Raw genomic sequence first — 14,521 nt, forward strand, 5'->3', positions numbered from 1 at the left:
AGGTACCTAGGTACTCTAAACATCAGATATATTTAAACGACTAGTCCGATAAATCTGAAAAAATCCGATATATCAATTTTATTAATTATATTATTATTCTAGGTATTATAATAAAATATCAGTTGTCGAATTTTAACTGTGGCAATACGGATATTAGCGACCGAAGAAACCGGTACTTACATTTTTTCACTTGCACGAGAATGTGAAGTTCTAAAATTTCTTTAGCACGGGTTCTGCCTGTATACCGGTACAAGCGTCTATTTATTTTCTCGTGTTTTCTTGTGTTCATCGCAACCGGCGTCTTTACACTCGTTATTAGGACGAGACGGAATGCAAACGGCTTGCTCATAATTCATGTACCTACCTATAAGCATTACGCGTGTATAAGAATCTAGGTACATGTATACGTAACCAGCTATGCCCATATACCGTTCGGTAATATTATATTAGCGTTGTTAGCTGAATGGAGATTTAAAATTAATAATTATAATTGTACATCGCTGGAGTGCTGAATTCAAACCCAAATAACATATCATTATGTTACACGTTCGCTATAAACCACTAATTTATTATTATCGTAAAAAATAATATAACTATTTAGTATATTTAGACATTGCACGTTCGCGGTACACTATTAGGTACAGTTTTAATTTTGGATATGATAATAATATGCAACTAATATACATGAAATACATTTCTCCTGAAATCGAAATAATTTAACGCTAGAAATTATTATAATAAATAACGTTGCTTAAAATAATACAATTTGTATGACAAATATTATTACACTTAACTAATGGGAACAGTAATAATTTCGAATTCAACGTTTTAACATTTTTAATAAATATGACGTGATGAAAATATATTTTTTAATGAGATCATTGATCACCGACAAAGACGTGACATTAATAACAACTACACTACTTCAGTGTATATACTTTTAATTATAGGTTTTTCTTCCAAGTGTAGATGGTGTAAATTGAAACATAAAAATATTATTTTATACACACAATTATGCGTCTAACTTTTAATTGATTTAAGCTTTCAAAAATTGTGAACTCAATATCTCGATAAATATTATAAGGCCAATTTATATAGGTAATATTATGTTTATAATATGTAAATATAGAGCAATTATAGATTTTTGATAGATTCAATATATTTTATAATGCTATACGTATAGGTAGGTTAGGTTATAATAACTTTATCCTTGGGCTTTATCTCTTAACATCACGTGATTTGTGTATAAATATTAAATTGTATGAGTTATCGATAGTTTAAATGTTCAAAAAAAAAAACCACCATTTAAGTAATATTTATTACATTTAAACCCATCCCTTAGACGTCGGTAAATAGGAATCTACGATATAATAATCATATATTATAATTTAACGTAACACAAAAATCCAATATATAATCTTACCTTACGCAGCCCATACAATAATAATAAACCGATATAGGTACAACTACTATGTAGGTATTATTTACTATCAGTCCATCGGTTCGATTACAGTATTAAAAGAACGATTAGGTATATAATACGGATTTAGACATTTGCATAATATTTTCACTATTCGGAGGGGGTGGAACATTATAATCGGAGCAAAATATGCAAAAGTTGAGAATAAACTTAAACGATTTAATTCACCCCACATTCGACCATTGCCCGTTTTACTCCGAGAAACGTAGATCAAATCTACAGGATTCCGAATTTGAAAATAATTTGATTTCGTTTTAACTGTGCTCGAATTTTAAAACGAGTAATCATAGAGAAACAATACTCACGTCCTCGTAATCACCTCCGCCGACGCGCGACGGGGACGATAATAATAATATTATCGGTGCATTATACCCGATGTGGACGATATATAGAGGGCATGTTCAAACGAGACGAAAACTTATAACAATACATCGATTCGGGTATTACGGTTTTTTTTTTTTTTTTTGGCAAGCAATAGAAAAATCTATTTTTCGTTCCATAAAATATGTACACTAGAGAGGGTGGAAATAAAAATAAAATATCTTACAAAACCCCGGGCAGAAAACCCCGGTCGGACTAATACGTTTACGAAATTTAATAATTAAAAACACAACTATAATATTCTATATAACCAAGTACGATAGTCTGGAATAACGATATTATTACGACGTGTCACTCTCAATTTTTGTTCCAAGAACGATATAATATTATATTACCGATGCTAATATTCTTCGACCGTCGCCACCGAGGTGACGTGAGCTCAGGTCTCGTATAATAGGATTGTTGTCGGCTATCATTGTGTTTTCGTTTATTTTTGCAACCCAAAATTTTTGACATTCGAGGCGATTCGATCCGGGTCCGTAATATTAAGAGGATGTCAGCACACTATTTGTTTTCTCTCTCTGACTCACGCGCAACGTAGACAAAACGCATTTGCGCAGAATTATTTTTTCTATGTTTTTAAGACGTAATCTTAGAGTAAAATCACCTATCACAAAAAAGATAGAGAATAATATTTTTGAGGGAATGACATTGATTTGTCTAAATATTTGCCTCAAAACCATTTAAACATAATTTAAGTTTACAAAATTTTTTTGTTTATTTTGAAAGTCGAATACAAAGTCAAATAACAATAAAATATAAGATCGATATGTCATTCCCTCAAAAATATTATTTCCTATCATTTTTGTAATGGGTAATTTTACTCTAAGATTACATAAAAACATGGAAAAAATGGTTCTGCGCAAGCCAGAGAGAGAATACAAATGGTGCGCTGACATCATCTTTATAATATTATAATAATATCAAATATGTATATTGTAAACATTCGAATTCCAACTCCGCCGCTGACGCCGCCAAACGCTGGCAGATGATATAATAATAATTATTATTATTATTATCATAATAATAATAAGTTCAAAATTAAGTTTACGACGATCGTGTAAAACGCACTACGCGCGTATTACAGAACGTCGTCACAACAATAATAATAACGATATAATACACAACGCCGGTAAATTAATATAATATTATTATTGTAATACAATAACGCCGAGAACCGTTGTTGTTGTACGCCTCCGCGCGGGGTACGGCTATATTGTCCATATAGTAAGTTGTTATTATGATCGTTCGGTGCGCCGAGAAGAAGACGACGACGACAACAACAATAATAATAATAAAATATAATATTGTAATGCGTTTCTGTCATTACGCAACGAGTCTTCTTCTTCTCTCGATTTCCGTCGCGCACGAATTGTTTTCCAAACCGACCGCGAAGACGACGCGCCGCGCGTACCGGTTACGACGGCGGCGGCGGCCGACGCTTCTTCGCACCCGCCGCCGCGCCGCTCTACTCCTACGCGCGCCCGACTAACCCCGTCGCGGCGTTACGCAATGTTATACGACCGACGCCGCGACGCGCGGTCGTCGTCGTGTATGACCTTTGCGCGAGACCAATTATTATTATTATTATTATTACAGTCCGTCGTGTGAACTATTGTCTCGGCGACGCTCGAAGACGCGTGTGGCCTTTCCGCGCGCTTTCTTTTTACGCCGACTCGTCGACCCATCGGCTCAACTATCGAGCTTAGCCTCCAAACGTTTTCCAATTTTTAGCCCTTCCTGGTTGAAAAATTCAAATCGTTGCATAAAAACGTGTGGGGTGGGTTTTTCTCATCAATGAACGGATTATTTTCAACTTCGGTTTTCCAGGAATCTTTCCCCAGCCAGACGCGGACAGCATACCTTGACCTAAAATATATTTGCCTAATATTATTGACTATACATTTAAAGACTCTATAGACATCTAATGAAAAGCAGTTATAAGTTACCAACTTACGATTAATAGTGATCTATAATATTGTACAATTTTGATTGATAGTTTGTAGTAACTTGGTACTTATTAATTATGTTTTAACGTATGTTCAATATTTTTTTAAGTAAATACATTTTTTTGTTATTTGCCCTATAAATTGTGTAGCATTCCGTGTCCTTTTTTTACCAGTCCACGCCTGCTCTCAGCAGTAATTATTATATTAAATCCTAGTTACGCCCGGCCTCGCGTCTGTGAACATTTCGCGGTTTTTACCTGAACACTGAAAATAATAGCATTGTAGTTTAACTATATCGTGCTAAAGGTTATTTCTCGTCTGCACGCGACCAATAACAATTTTCTACTTTATCATTTCAAGGTACAGACACTCTATGATGGTAACTACAGTAATATAATTGATTATAAATACCAAGTACTACTTTACTTAATTTGTAAACTGCATACAGTTTTCCATCACTACTTATTTATAATCTTTGTCATCTATGGATAAATCTGCGTACAGAAAAATTCCCAAATTATTATTATCGGTGGTGTTTATAATATCGTCTCGGATGAAGACACAACTGAATTCCACCTGCAGTTACAACATCAGTTGGCCAGCTAACTGAAATAACAACTCGTACGATAAAATTACAAACATTTTTGAAACGCATTCCTAGGCGAAGGGGTTCCAAGTAAAATTGAAGGAGCTAGTCTTTTACCTAACCATTTTTTTTTTTTTTGTTTTTTAATCAACAACAAATTCAATTATTTATAGATTTAAATATTATATTGCTAATATAGAAACTATTATACTAATATACAATATACATTCAAAAATTAAAGAACAAAATCTAGTTTTCTTGATTTTTTGCTCAATTCATTTAAAACTTCTCCTGCTGTTAGTGGAATTTCTTTATGAACAGCTAAGTCGAGTAGAGCTATTAAGTCGAGTCTAAAACCAAAAAAAAATGTTAAAAAAATTGATATAAATTTTTATTTTAATATCCAGAAAAAACTTCAGACATTGTGTTTCGTAGATAAGATTTCAATCTTTTGACGTAAGAAAAAGTTCTCTCGGGGGTGGATGTTGAAACAGGTAAAGTGCATAGTATTTTTAATAGAAAATGTATATTGGGAAATATTTCTTTATCACGCTGTCTCAACGCTTCTAAACAATGTTTTGGATATTTTACTTGCTTATTAAGTTTGGTATACCATATATGTAGTTCAGATTTAAGCTTTTAACTGTTAGCTTATCAGTATCGAGGTAAAATTCAACAAGTTCATCAACATTTTCTGAATAAGTTCCAGAAAATAAACACTGAAAGCCTAAAAAACAAATTTATATTTTGAGTACCTATTAAAAGTATATTAAAAGTATCGGCAACTGCGGGGCAATGTACATATTCAAAGTTGGAAGCATTTAACGATAAAATACGAATTGGGAAATTGTATGATAATATAATTCGACAAGTACATTATAAAGATGCATTATTTGTTTTATAATAAAATATAAAAATAGTACAGTCAATGGGAGGGGTTTGAACCCCATGACCCCCCCCCCCCCGTGAGCACGCCCCTGACTGTACACATTGGTTAGATATATATTTTTGCCACACGAATGAAACATGTTCTAAGGAAGTGGGTTAAAATTTTGCGCAAACTCATCTAGAACCTCCTCGATCGTGCTTTTTTGCCACCTTAGTAGTGACTATAGTGAGTATCAATCTCCTTTGAAATTGAATAAGGCATATATTATCTACGCACACGCAACTCACCCGTTTGCAACAACGACGGATTCTCATTCGTCTGGTAACCGATTTGAGAACATGTCATGACTGACCATGCACTGGTGGACAGGTATACGACGTTTTCGAAACGGCAATCACGCTGTATTCAAACTTCAATCCGAACGAAATGCATATTATTATTATTATTATTACTCGCTACATTGTTGTCGGTATGTGTATACCTAAACTATTTTATGGTATGTGTTGCACAACACTGCGTGGACGACCCGCAGAGAGAACATTACGCTGTTTGCGAGAAAACAAAATATATAACGTACCTACCTATATAGTATCAAACACCTTCACTATCCGCCGTCACGCGCCAACGTGGGATGCGTATAATAATATTATAATGAACGCATTCGATAAAACGAAATAAAAATACCTCCGTGTCAAAAATAATATATTATAACAAATGATATCTACGCCTATATATTATGTTTAGTACATAATATTATTATATTATACTCGCTGTGCGGCGGCAACATCAGCCGACGGTTACAAATTCGTTTTTAAATTTTGACAGGTCTGTCAATGACTCGCAAGCTTGCATTCCAATCCATTCCTGCAAGCCATAGTCACTGCAAGCTCTCTTATTTCTCTCTCTCTCTCTCTATTTTTTGTATTCTGATTTCGTGCTTTTTCCACACAGCCCGAGTGTCCAATTACAAGGGCGGCTAACAGTTTCGAGTAATCTATCAAAATGTGTGTACATATATACATCATACTTTCTTTACAGTTTCTCTTTAAGCATCCGTCCATTATTAAGCTAGATAAACTACGAGGGTTTTAACTAGCATGTAGAAGAAAGGCAATAATCATTATTGCTCCTTATAATCTCTATATACTTGTAGCCACTTCTCGTCCAACATACACACAATATTAATCATTATACATTGTATGGAGGTTGGTATAATTCAAAAAGAGTATACAGATAACAATTCTTTCGATTCCTACAGCCCACAGTGTTTGGAATACAAATGGATAATTCAATTAAATTACCCGTTCGCTCTAGATGAACTGCAGATAGGCAGTCTGTATATACTTATGCCTATACGTACTTTAAAAATTGTTTACTCATTACCACCGTCTGAAGATTTAAAATTCGCTATTCGCATACTTGTAGAATACTTGATTAATTTATTTCGCCTTAAGAGTTGTGTAAAAATATGAAATGTATTTGAAGTCGTTTTGTAGTATTTATAACTTTTACGCAGCGAAGGAAAGATGATTATTTAAAGTTCGCTTTTATTCGAGTCAACATTTAATCTAAAAGATACCAACAAACACAAATTAGTTTATGCACCACTAAAGTTTCTTTGCAGTTGCCTTTTTCCTGGTTTCTATACTCGGTCAATAAACGTTATTTTTATATTTATTTAATGCTCCTTTTTGCGATTGTATTCAATTATAAATATTGTATGAGTATTAAGAAGAAAAAAACTACTTCAAGAGAGAAATGGTTTCAAAAAATGAATGTCTTATGTACAGTATCCGCACAAATGTCTTGTAAACTTTTTGTACTAATGTTATACCTAATTTTGAAGACAGTATCGTTAACCAGTCCTTTGTTCGAAAAATATAGAAATTATTAACATAATTTTTTTTGCGAACAAATTCAAAACTATTACGCCATAATAATGACAAGCGCACATAACCAACAAACTCATCAATTGGATTTGATATTTTTTTAACATTCACCAACTACTGAGTATCAACTACTGTGTATGTTGTCTATTTTTTGCATAAGTAAAACTATTATAAATCAGGCAGGTCTTGAAAATTCGAGATGTACACATTACTACGGTATAATATAAGTAAACAATAATTATATACTTATCCTTTATCAACATATTATCTGCTATTATATAGTTAAACAATTCTAAAATAATATTACATCTATCATACAAGAACGTATTGTACTATAATTATTGTTATCCATCAAAATATATAATATACGCAATTATAAATTAAATATGTGCACTTTTAAAACACGCTCCGTCCATCACTTCCATCAACTATGACACAGTGTATATTATACAACTCGGCAAAAAAATAAAAACAAACAATTCCCAGGTAATATAATTAATCCAACAAATATTTATTACCATCATCTATTATAGGCATATCGTAATATTATACCACATTAAAATAGAAATACAGACATCTGCATGAAGTTACGTGGGGGTACATTCCGCGATATTTTTTACCTAATTATAAAAATGTGTGATTCTTATACAATAATTGTTCAATTCACTATAGATTTTACTATAGATTAAAATGTAACGATATTAGTTATTACAAATTTATGTTTATAAATATTATCAATGTATTTGTTATTTTGTTTTAGTCAAAATTAAACTGTGAAGTACTCCATGAACCATTAGGATACGAAGTACGATGGGCAATAGCAGGTGACAGCATTGTAGTTCAACTGGTCGCTAAGTTAGGTAAGCTATATAAAATATTACGCTAAATAATAAAAAATAATAAAATAATAAATAAAAAAAAGTACAAATATTATGTTTTAATTTTAATTTTAATCTTAGTTTAAAATAAAATAAAATCATTAATCGGTATTAAAATAAAAAAATACACGATATTATGACAATATACGTGTATTACAAGCTCTGCAATTTCATAATAACTTTTACATTTTTAAAATATTTTTTTTGCAAGACAATTATACAAAACTCCACAGTGCACATATGTTGCGGTGTATAACTGCATATAAGTACAAGTGATAATATATTAACCATAAAATAAATTAAAGGAGAAAGAGACCCATTGGTTAACTTCGCGTGATAAAATAAATAAGCTGAACGATTATAAATTGTGTTAATATTTTTAAAATACACATAGCAATGCCTTTTAATATTGGAATAATTATATAACTGAATGTATTTAATTTAACAGTTTAAAGTGTTTGAACAATTTCCTGTATAGTTACAAAAGAAATAACATTTCATACAAAGTATGCAGAATATCGTCAATATTCAATCTTAATAATACAATAACTAGTCTTGTTTTCGACAGAAATTTCAAAAAAATATATTTAATTTTATCTATATAATCTGCATTATATTAAAGCCTAAAGGTTATACACAAAACTAGTTACAGTAAATTAAAACTGTTCTTAAATATTTCTCGTCACGCTTTTCAATACTAAATGTATCGTTTACTTGCATAATCTTGACATATCACGAATTATTATTATTGCTTTAATCAACAATATTTCTCACACTTTTCCTCCCAAACTACTACACAATCAAATTTGCAGATTTCAAACTTGATTTACTATTCTCGTATAACGTACCCGATTTTTCATTTATTTATTAGGCAATTATTATAAGTAAATTCAGCAGAAGTTGAATAATAATTTATTTTTATAATTTATTTTTAGTACCTTAAGTTGTTAAAAATTACTCTAAAACATTTATTATGAAATCTCATTTTAAATGAAAGTAAAATTTGTTAATAAAAGTCATTATTGTAAAATATAAAATACCTAAAAAATACACCGTTTCTATAGATTTAATTTAATTAAAACATAAATTAACATTTATCTTGATTATATAAGTACTAATATGTTTGATGAAAAAAAATCAATTATATTAAATCTACTTAATGGAATTACTTTGCAATAAACTATTTACTATAAGTTAGTTCTTGGTTAGTTATATATAATATTATATACTTGGTAATCATAATAAAATTTAATGAAACTCTACACACTTTAGGTATTTGCTAATATATTTTTATAAATGATACATTTATAAACTACAGATACATACATTAATACAACTATAGTTTTCGATATAATGCCATGAAATATTATTAAATTTTTTTTTTATTATTAAACATTATAATTTATACAACGCATTGAGTATATTAAAATTGAAAATATACCTTTGATTTTTAGAAGACAACCAATACATGTCTTTCGGTATATCTGGCTCACCTACATCAAATCGCATGGTTGGAGGTGACGTAGTTGTAGCCGGAGTAGATCAAACCACAATTAGTGGTTTTGCTCAAGATTATTACTTACTGGATAAATCACAGTGTATTGTACAGCAAGACACTGGACAAGTCAGCGGCAGTTGTCCCGATTCTAATATTCAGGTATACACATTTTCATTCGATCAAAATTAATACCAAATTCAACACGATGTAAATTTTATGAATTCTAAAGATGACGTTGTTTTATTTAACTTCATTAGTATGATAATGTATAATATAATACTTTTAGTTTATGTGAGTGTAGTTTAAATTATTAAATACTAAAATAACATCAATTAAATTGTGTAGATAAATTTACATTAATTAAACTCTGATTTATATTTTTCTGATTTTGATAATCAGAGTTCTCTTTTATATGCTACACAGTACTAAAATAGCTATACATTTTTTTTTTTTAAAGTGTATTATTCCAAGATATTTTTAAGCAAGAAATATATTAATAATTTTTAATACGTTTTTAATGTCAAAAAACAACCATGTGGATACAACAATATTATTGTGACACAACGATTTAAAAACGATAGGATATTTAAATAAATTATATTTGTTAGGGCCCGGCCGGTGAAAGTGTTCGTTTGTTGAATGCGGCAATAGTCAATGGATATTCGATAGTCACATACCAGAGACCATTAAAGTCAAAAGATAATCTTGACTTACCCATATTGACTAATAACAGCCAGCCAATAATTTGGGCAGTCGGTCCTCTGAATGACAAACACGAGGTTTCATATCATCCAATGTTCTCAAAAGGTATTTACTTATTAATAATATTATATTATCTTATATAAGTATTATATTATTTACGTTATAGGTAAGTCATAATCATATTATAAGTAAGCATATGCCGGTGAATATGATACATTCATGCCCAATGAACTTTATTGTGTACTGTGTACTTATCTATATTTATATTAATTTATACATGGAGAATCATATTCATACATTGACATCAAACACAATTCAATAACCGTATTTCTATTGTTATATGCATACAAAGGATACACGCCGAGATTAACACAGTCACTGTACCATATATCTTACGTATAACATTATAATATTATTGTAGTCTCTAAAAAATTAAATATATCCATATTACATGACCATGTAAATTCTTACAAAAAAAAATGTTATTTAATACATAATATTATTGTCTCAATACGGAAATCTATGTTTATTTTTAAAACCCTTATACCATATAGGCTGAAACAACTGAATTTATAAAATAATATTATATAATACGTCAGAGTATTATGCCCCGAAAGCACCCTAAAAACGTCATAACTTCTAGGCTTACATTCCATACGTTCTTAATACTATAAATTTGAATTTATACTTAAGTCTAAGGGACCCTTTTATTTTTATTTTTTACGATACCATATTATTATTTATTCTTATTATGCTTTTGACTATCACAATTATAATATTTTAAGGACTGTTTGTCATGTACAGTTACAAATATATACATATTAAAGTTTATCAAAATATGTACACAATATATAGGTGATAATTATATCTAATACTTGAAAGAACAACAAAATTATCATCTTTGACTTATTTTTTTATATAGTTTATTTTCATGCTAAAAATTATAACTTATAAGTACATGGACTATGATTTTACACTAATTTTTATGCTATGGTATTTATTATAGAAACAATAAAAATTGATTTTGGCCGTTTACCAGAATGGAACTGCCCTATACCAGATACAGATGCTAAATCAGTTGCAGTTCATAACGAAGTCACAACCATACAAAGTACAACCGATATAACTACGACCAGCCAAATTTCACCAAAAGAGGTTAATAAAATTTTTTCATCAATTCTTTTCCACGCTTAGCTTATCATAAACAAATATATATTTTTCAGGTGACCCCTACTAAGAAAATTCGCCCTCGTCCGGTTCCCAAACCCGCCCCGGTAGATAAAAACGTTGCATGGGATATCCCAGCAATTCAATGTTACGAACCAGACGATGGTGTTTTCTACGCTCAAATGGGTCCTACGGGAGGAATACACGGTTATTCTGCTATTACAGGTCAATAATTAATTATGATTTAAATAAAAATATAAAAAATACATAAATGAAACTACGCAGGTACTTACCTATATAAGTGTGTAACGTTTTGTTTCGTTTTTGTAGGACACGTTGGATGGGGAATTTCATGGTACATAAACGGATTACTCATACCAGAAATAAACGTTGTTAGAGGACAAACATACACATTTGTAGTTGAAGGAGGATTAGACACAGAAATACCAGCGAAATACCATCCATTTTACATCACTGATGATCCTGTTGGTGGATATGGCTACAAAACAGCCGAAGAAAGAGATGTAATTATTTTTAAGTCTACACATGATAATCATTCTATTTAAGTATTTATACTTGATGTAAGAACAGTATTCATGGTTAATATTTTTACGAATTTTACCTTTTACTTGACAGAACATCCGAATATTTGCTGGTGTTAGCGTAAGCAAATCAGGAGAAGTAATCCCAACTGGTACTGGTCGTTTGTGCAATTGGACTCCAGATCCACAACAGCCTTCTGCGGATGAATTTGTTTCCTTTGGTGCTTATCAAAGAACTCTGAGCCTGGCGTGTGATAACGGAGATCCTGGAATAGTTCAATGGACTCCAGATGCAGATACACCAGACACAGTTTACTACCAGGTAATTCGTATGACCTATTAATTTAAAATGTAAAAATCACTAATAACAATAATATAATTGTACTAAAAAACCACATTCAATAAATTAAAAAAATATTTTAAAACAATTATAATATTTATTTGTTTTTATTTATTAGAAATATAGCTTATAATAATTTAATTTTTTTTAATTGATTTATTTAAATTTTTTAAATATATTCATTAATTGTTTTAGTATAATTAAATATACTATCAAATTATTTAAAAATATCACTCATTTTAACTGTATTTATTTTTTTTAGTGTTTCACGCATCGTCACTTGGGTTGGAAAATTAACGTATTGGATGCATGTGATAAAGAACAGCCTAACTCTGAGCCTACTGCGCCCGTTTCGGAAGATTTACAGTCTAGGGGTAGTATTCAGTACACAACGAGAGTGAAACCAGACGTGGAAAATAAACAGTTTTATAACAACAACGAACCTTTAAGAAATTACATTGACCTACAATCAGATCACAAAGGGCATAATATGCCATTAATTCCCACCGCATTGGAAGAAAACCTTAAATCTGATTTTTATAAGTCTTCAACTAATCGCGATCAATTTATTTACAATAACTACAAATTTCCGACAGCCGCGTCACAACAAAACACTCTATACACATATCCAAACTCAAATTATACATATGGGAACGTGCCATTTTATATGCCAAAAGCTCACTACGGCAGTCCACAACCCGTGACGTCTCCTACTTATAATTACATGTTACCGTCATACAATATTAACAATAATAATTATAGACCCATAAGACAGCCGGTCATTACACATTTCCAAGCGCAACCCAATATTCTCTCAGACCATCGTCCCGCACAAATGGTGTTCACCCCTCAGCAGCCGGTCGCTGTAAAACATGGTTACCGGGTATCAGGTAAGAGATTACCACCAAATGGACCCATGCCGAACGGTGCTCATCACTCTGTCGTGTACAAGAAACCCGTTCACAAATTTAACACACAATCGCCGTTACCTTTAGTAAGCCACTACAGTCCTGTGCCCCCCGTTTCTCAGCCAATGCTCTCAGTCTACCCCGGTAATTTCCAACAGCAACAGCAATATCAACCGCTCATCCAGCAACAGCAGCAACCGCAGCTTCAGCAGCCAATGTTCCATCAGCAGCAGAAACCGATCTTCTATCAGCAACAGCAACAGCAACCAATCGTCCAACAACCCAGCACTTCGATGTCACAGTCCGTTTCGGTGTCGTATTCTTCGTCCAAACACCCGAAATCTCAACAGATGACTGGCTACGTGCCAATCCAGAGCCGACAAGAAACCGATGTACAACAGCACCAATCACAAGGCGGTTTCAACCCAAGCACCGTGGTAGTCGAGGGCGGTTTTAAGCCAATCTTACCCGGCGGCAGTGGTATTCTTGAAGACAGGTCTGACAAAGAAATCAGTGGTACTGCGGGCGATTTTGGCGAGACTGTGACGGTCAGGCATTACGAGAAGAAAATGAGCAAAAAACTAATATCCAGAAAACCCACAGTCAAGCACGTAGACGCCATAACAAAAGAAGACACCACCACCACCAATAAGGAACCACAAAATACGACCGTCACTACCATCGAAAACGTAACCTACGTAAACAAAGTGAATACGGAAAACACCACGGAATTGAATCAAACCACCGGAATACTTGTTTTATAATAATATATAGTAGATAGAGGTCTATTTATATTTTATACATTAATGCCATCGTATTTGCCCACTCGGCGTTATACCTTATACTTATTATATTAAATAAAATATTGTTGTATTAAAAATTTATATTAATTATAGTAGTAGGTAAATATATTTTTTTTACAAACATTTACTTATTAGTTTGTTGCACTTGAATTATTTTTAAAAAAACTATTTGTTATAAGTCTAATAGTATATATTACATAATAATATAGGTACCTACATTTTTTTTATTTGGCTAAAAATATGCCAATAAAATAATACATTCATAAATACAAATATGTGTCCGCTTATTTATTATAGACATTAATTATTCCTTATTCAGATTAATTTAAATAATATTCCTAACAAATAAAAAAACAAAAACAAATATTGAAAAGTTTATACTGATAGGTATAAACGTACAATACCATCGTTTACATTTTACAAAATTATCAATATTAATACATATTATATATTACAATTATTACTATCATTATTATTATGTATTCTTTGATAATGCGCATTTGTATTTT

At 31.4% G+C, this 14,521-nt stretch overlaps 1 protein-coding gene across 1 annotated transcript in view; it reads left to right on the top strand.

Annotated features, from left to right (window-relative positions):
* The window catches only part of LOC100165895 (protein Skeletor, isoforms B/C), a 37,997-nt gene extending 23,864 nt beyond the window's left edge, over positions 1-14,133 (top strand). The window contains exons 7-14 of the mRNA XM_003241711.4: positions 7,935-8,034; positions 9,507-9,709; positions 10,159-10,357; positions 11,259-11,407; positions 11,476-11,644; positions 11,750-11,943; positions 12,056-12,283; positions 12,564-14,133. Of these exons, the coding sequence (XP_003241759.1) occupies positions 7,935-8,034; positions 9,507-9,709; positions 10,159-10,357; positions 11,259-11,407; positions 11,476-11,644; positions 11,750-11,943; positions 12,056-12,283; positions 12,564-13,973 (2,652 nt within the window). The 3' untranslated portion in view covers positions 13,974-14,133. The remainder of the gene's footprint in view (positions 1-7,934; positions 8,035-9,506; positions 9,710-10,158; positions 10,358-11,258; positions 11,408-11,475; positions 11,645-11,749; positions 11,944-12,055; positions 12,284-12,563) is intronic.
* Positions 14,134-14,521: the final 388 nt, after the last annotated feature.

The sequence above is a fragment of the Acyrthosiphon pisum genome, chromosome A2 (assembly GCF_005508785.2).
Source record: "Acyrthosiphon pisum isolate AL4f chromosome A2, pea_aphid_22Mar2018_4r6ur, whole genome shotgun sequence".
In the NCBI taxonomy this organism is placed as follows: domain Eukaryota; kingdom Metazoa; phylum Arthropoda; class Insecta; order Hemiptera; family Aphididae; genus Acyrthosiphon; species Acyrthosiphon pisum.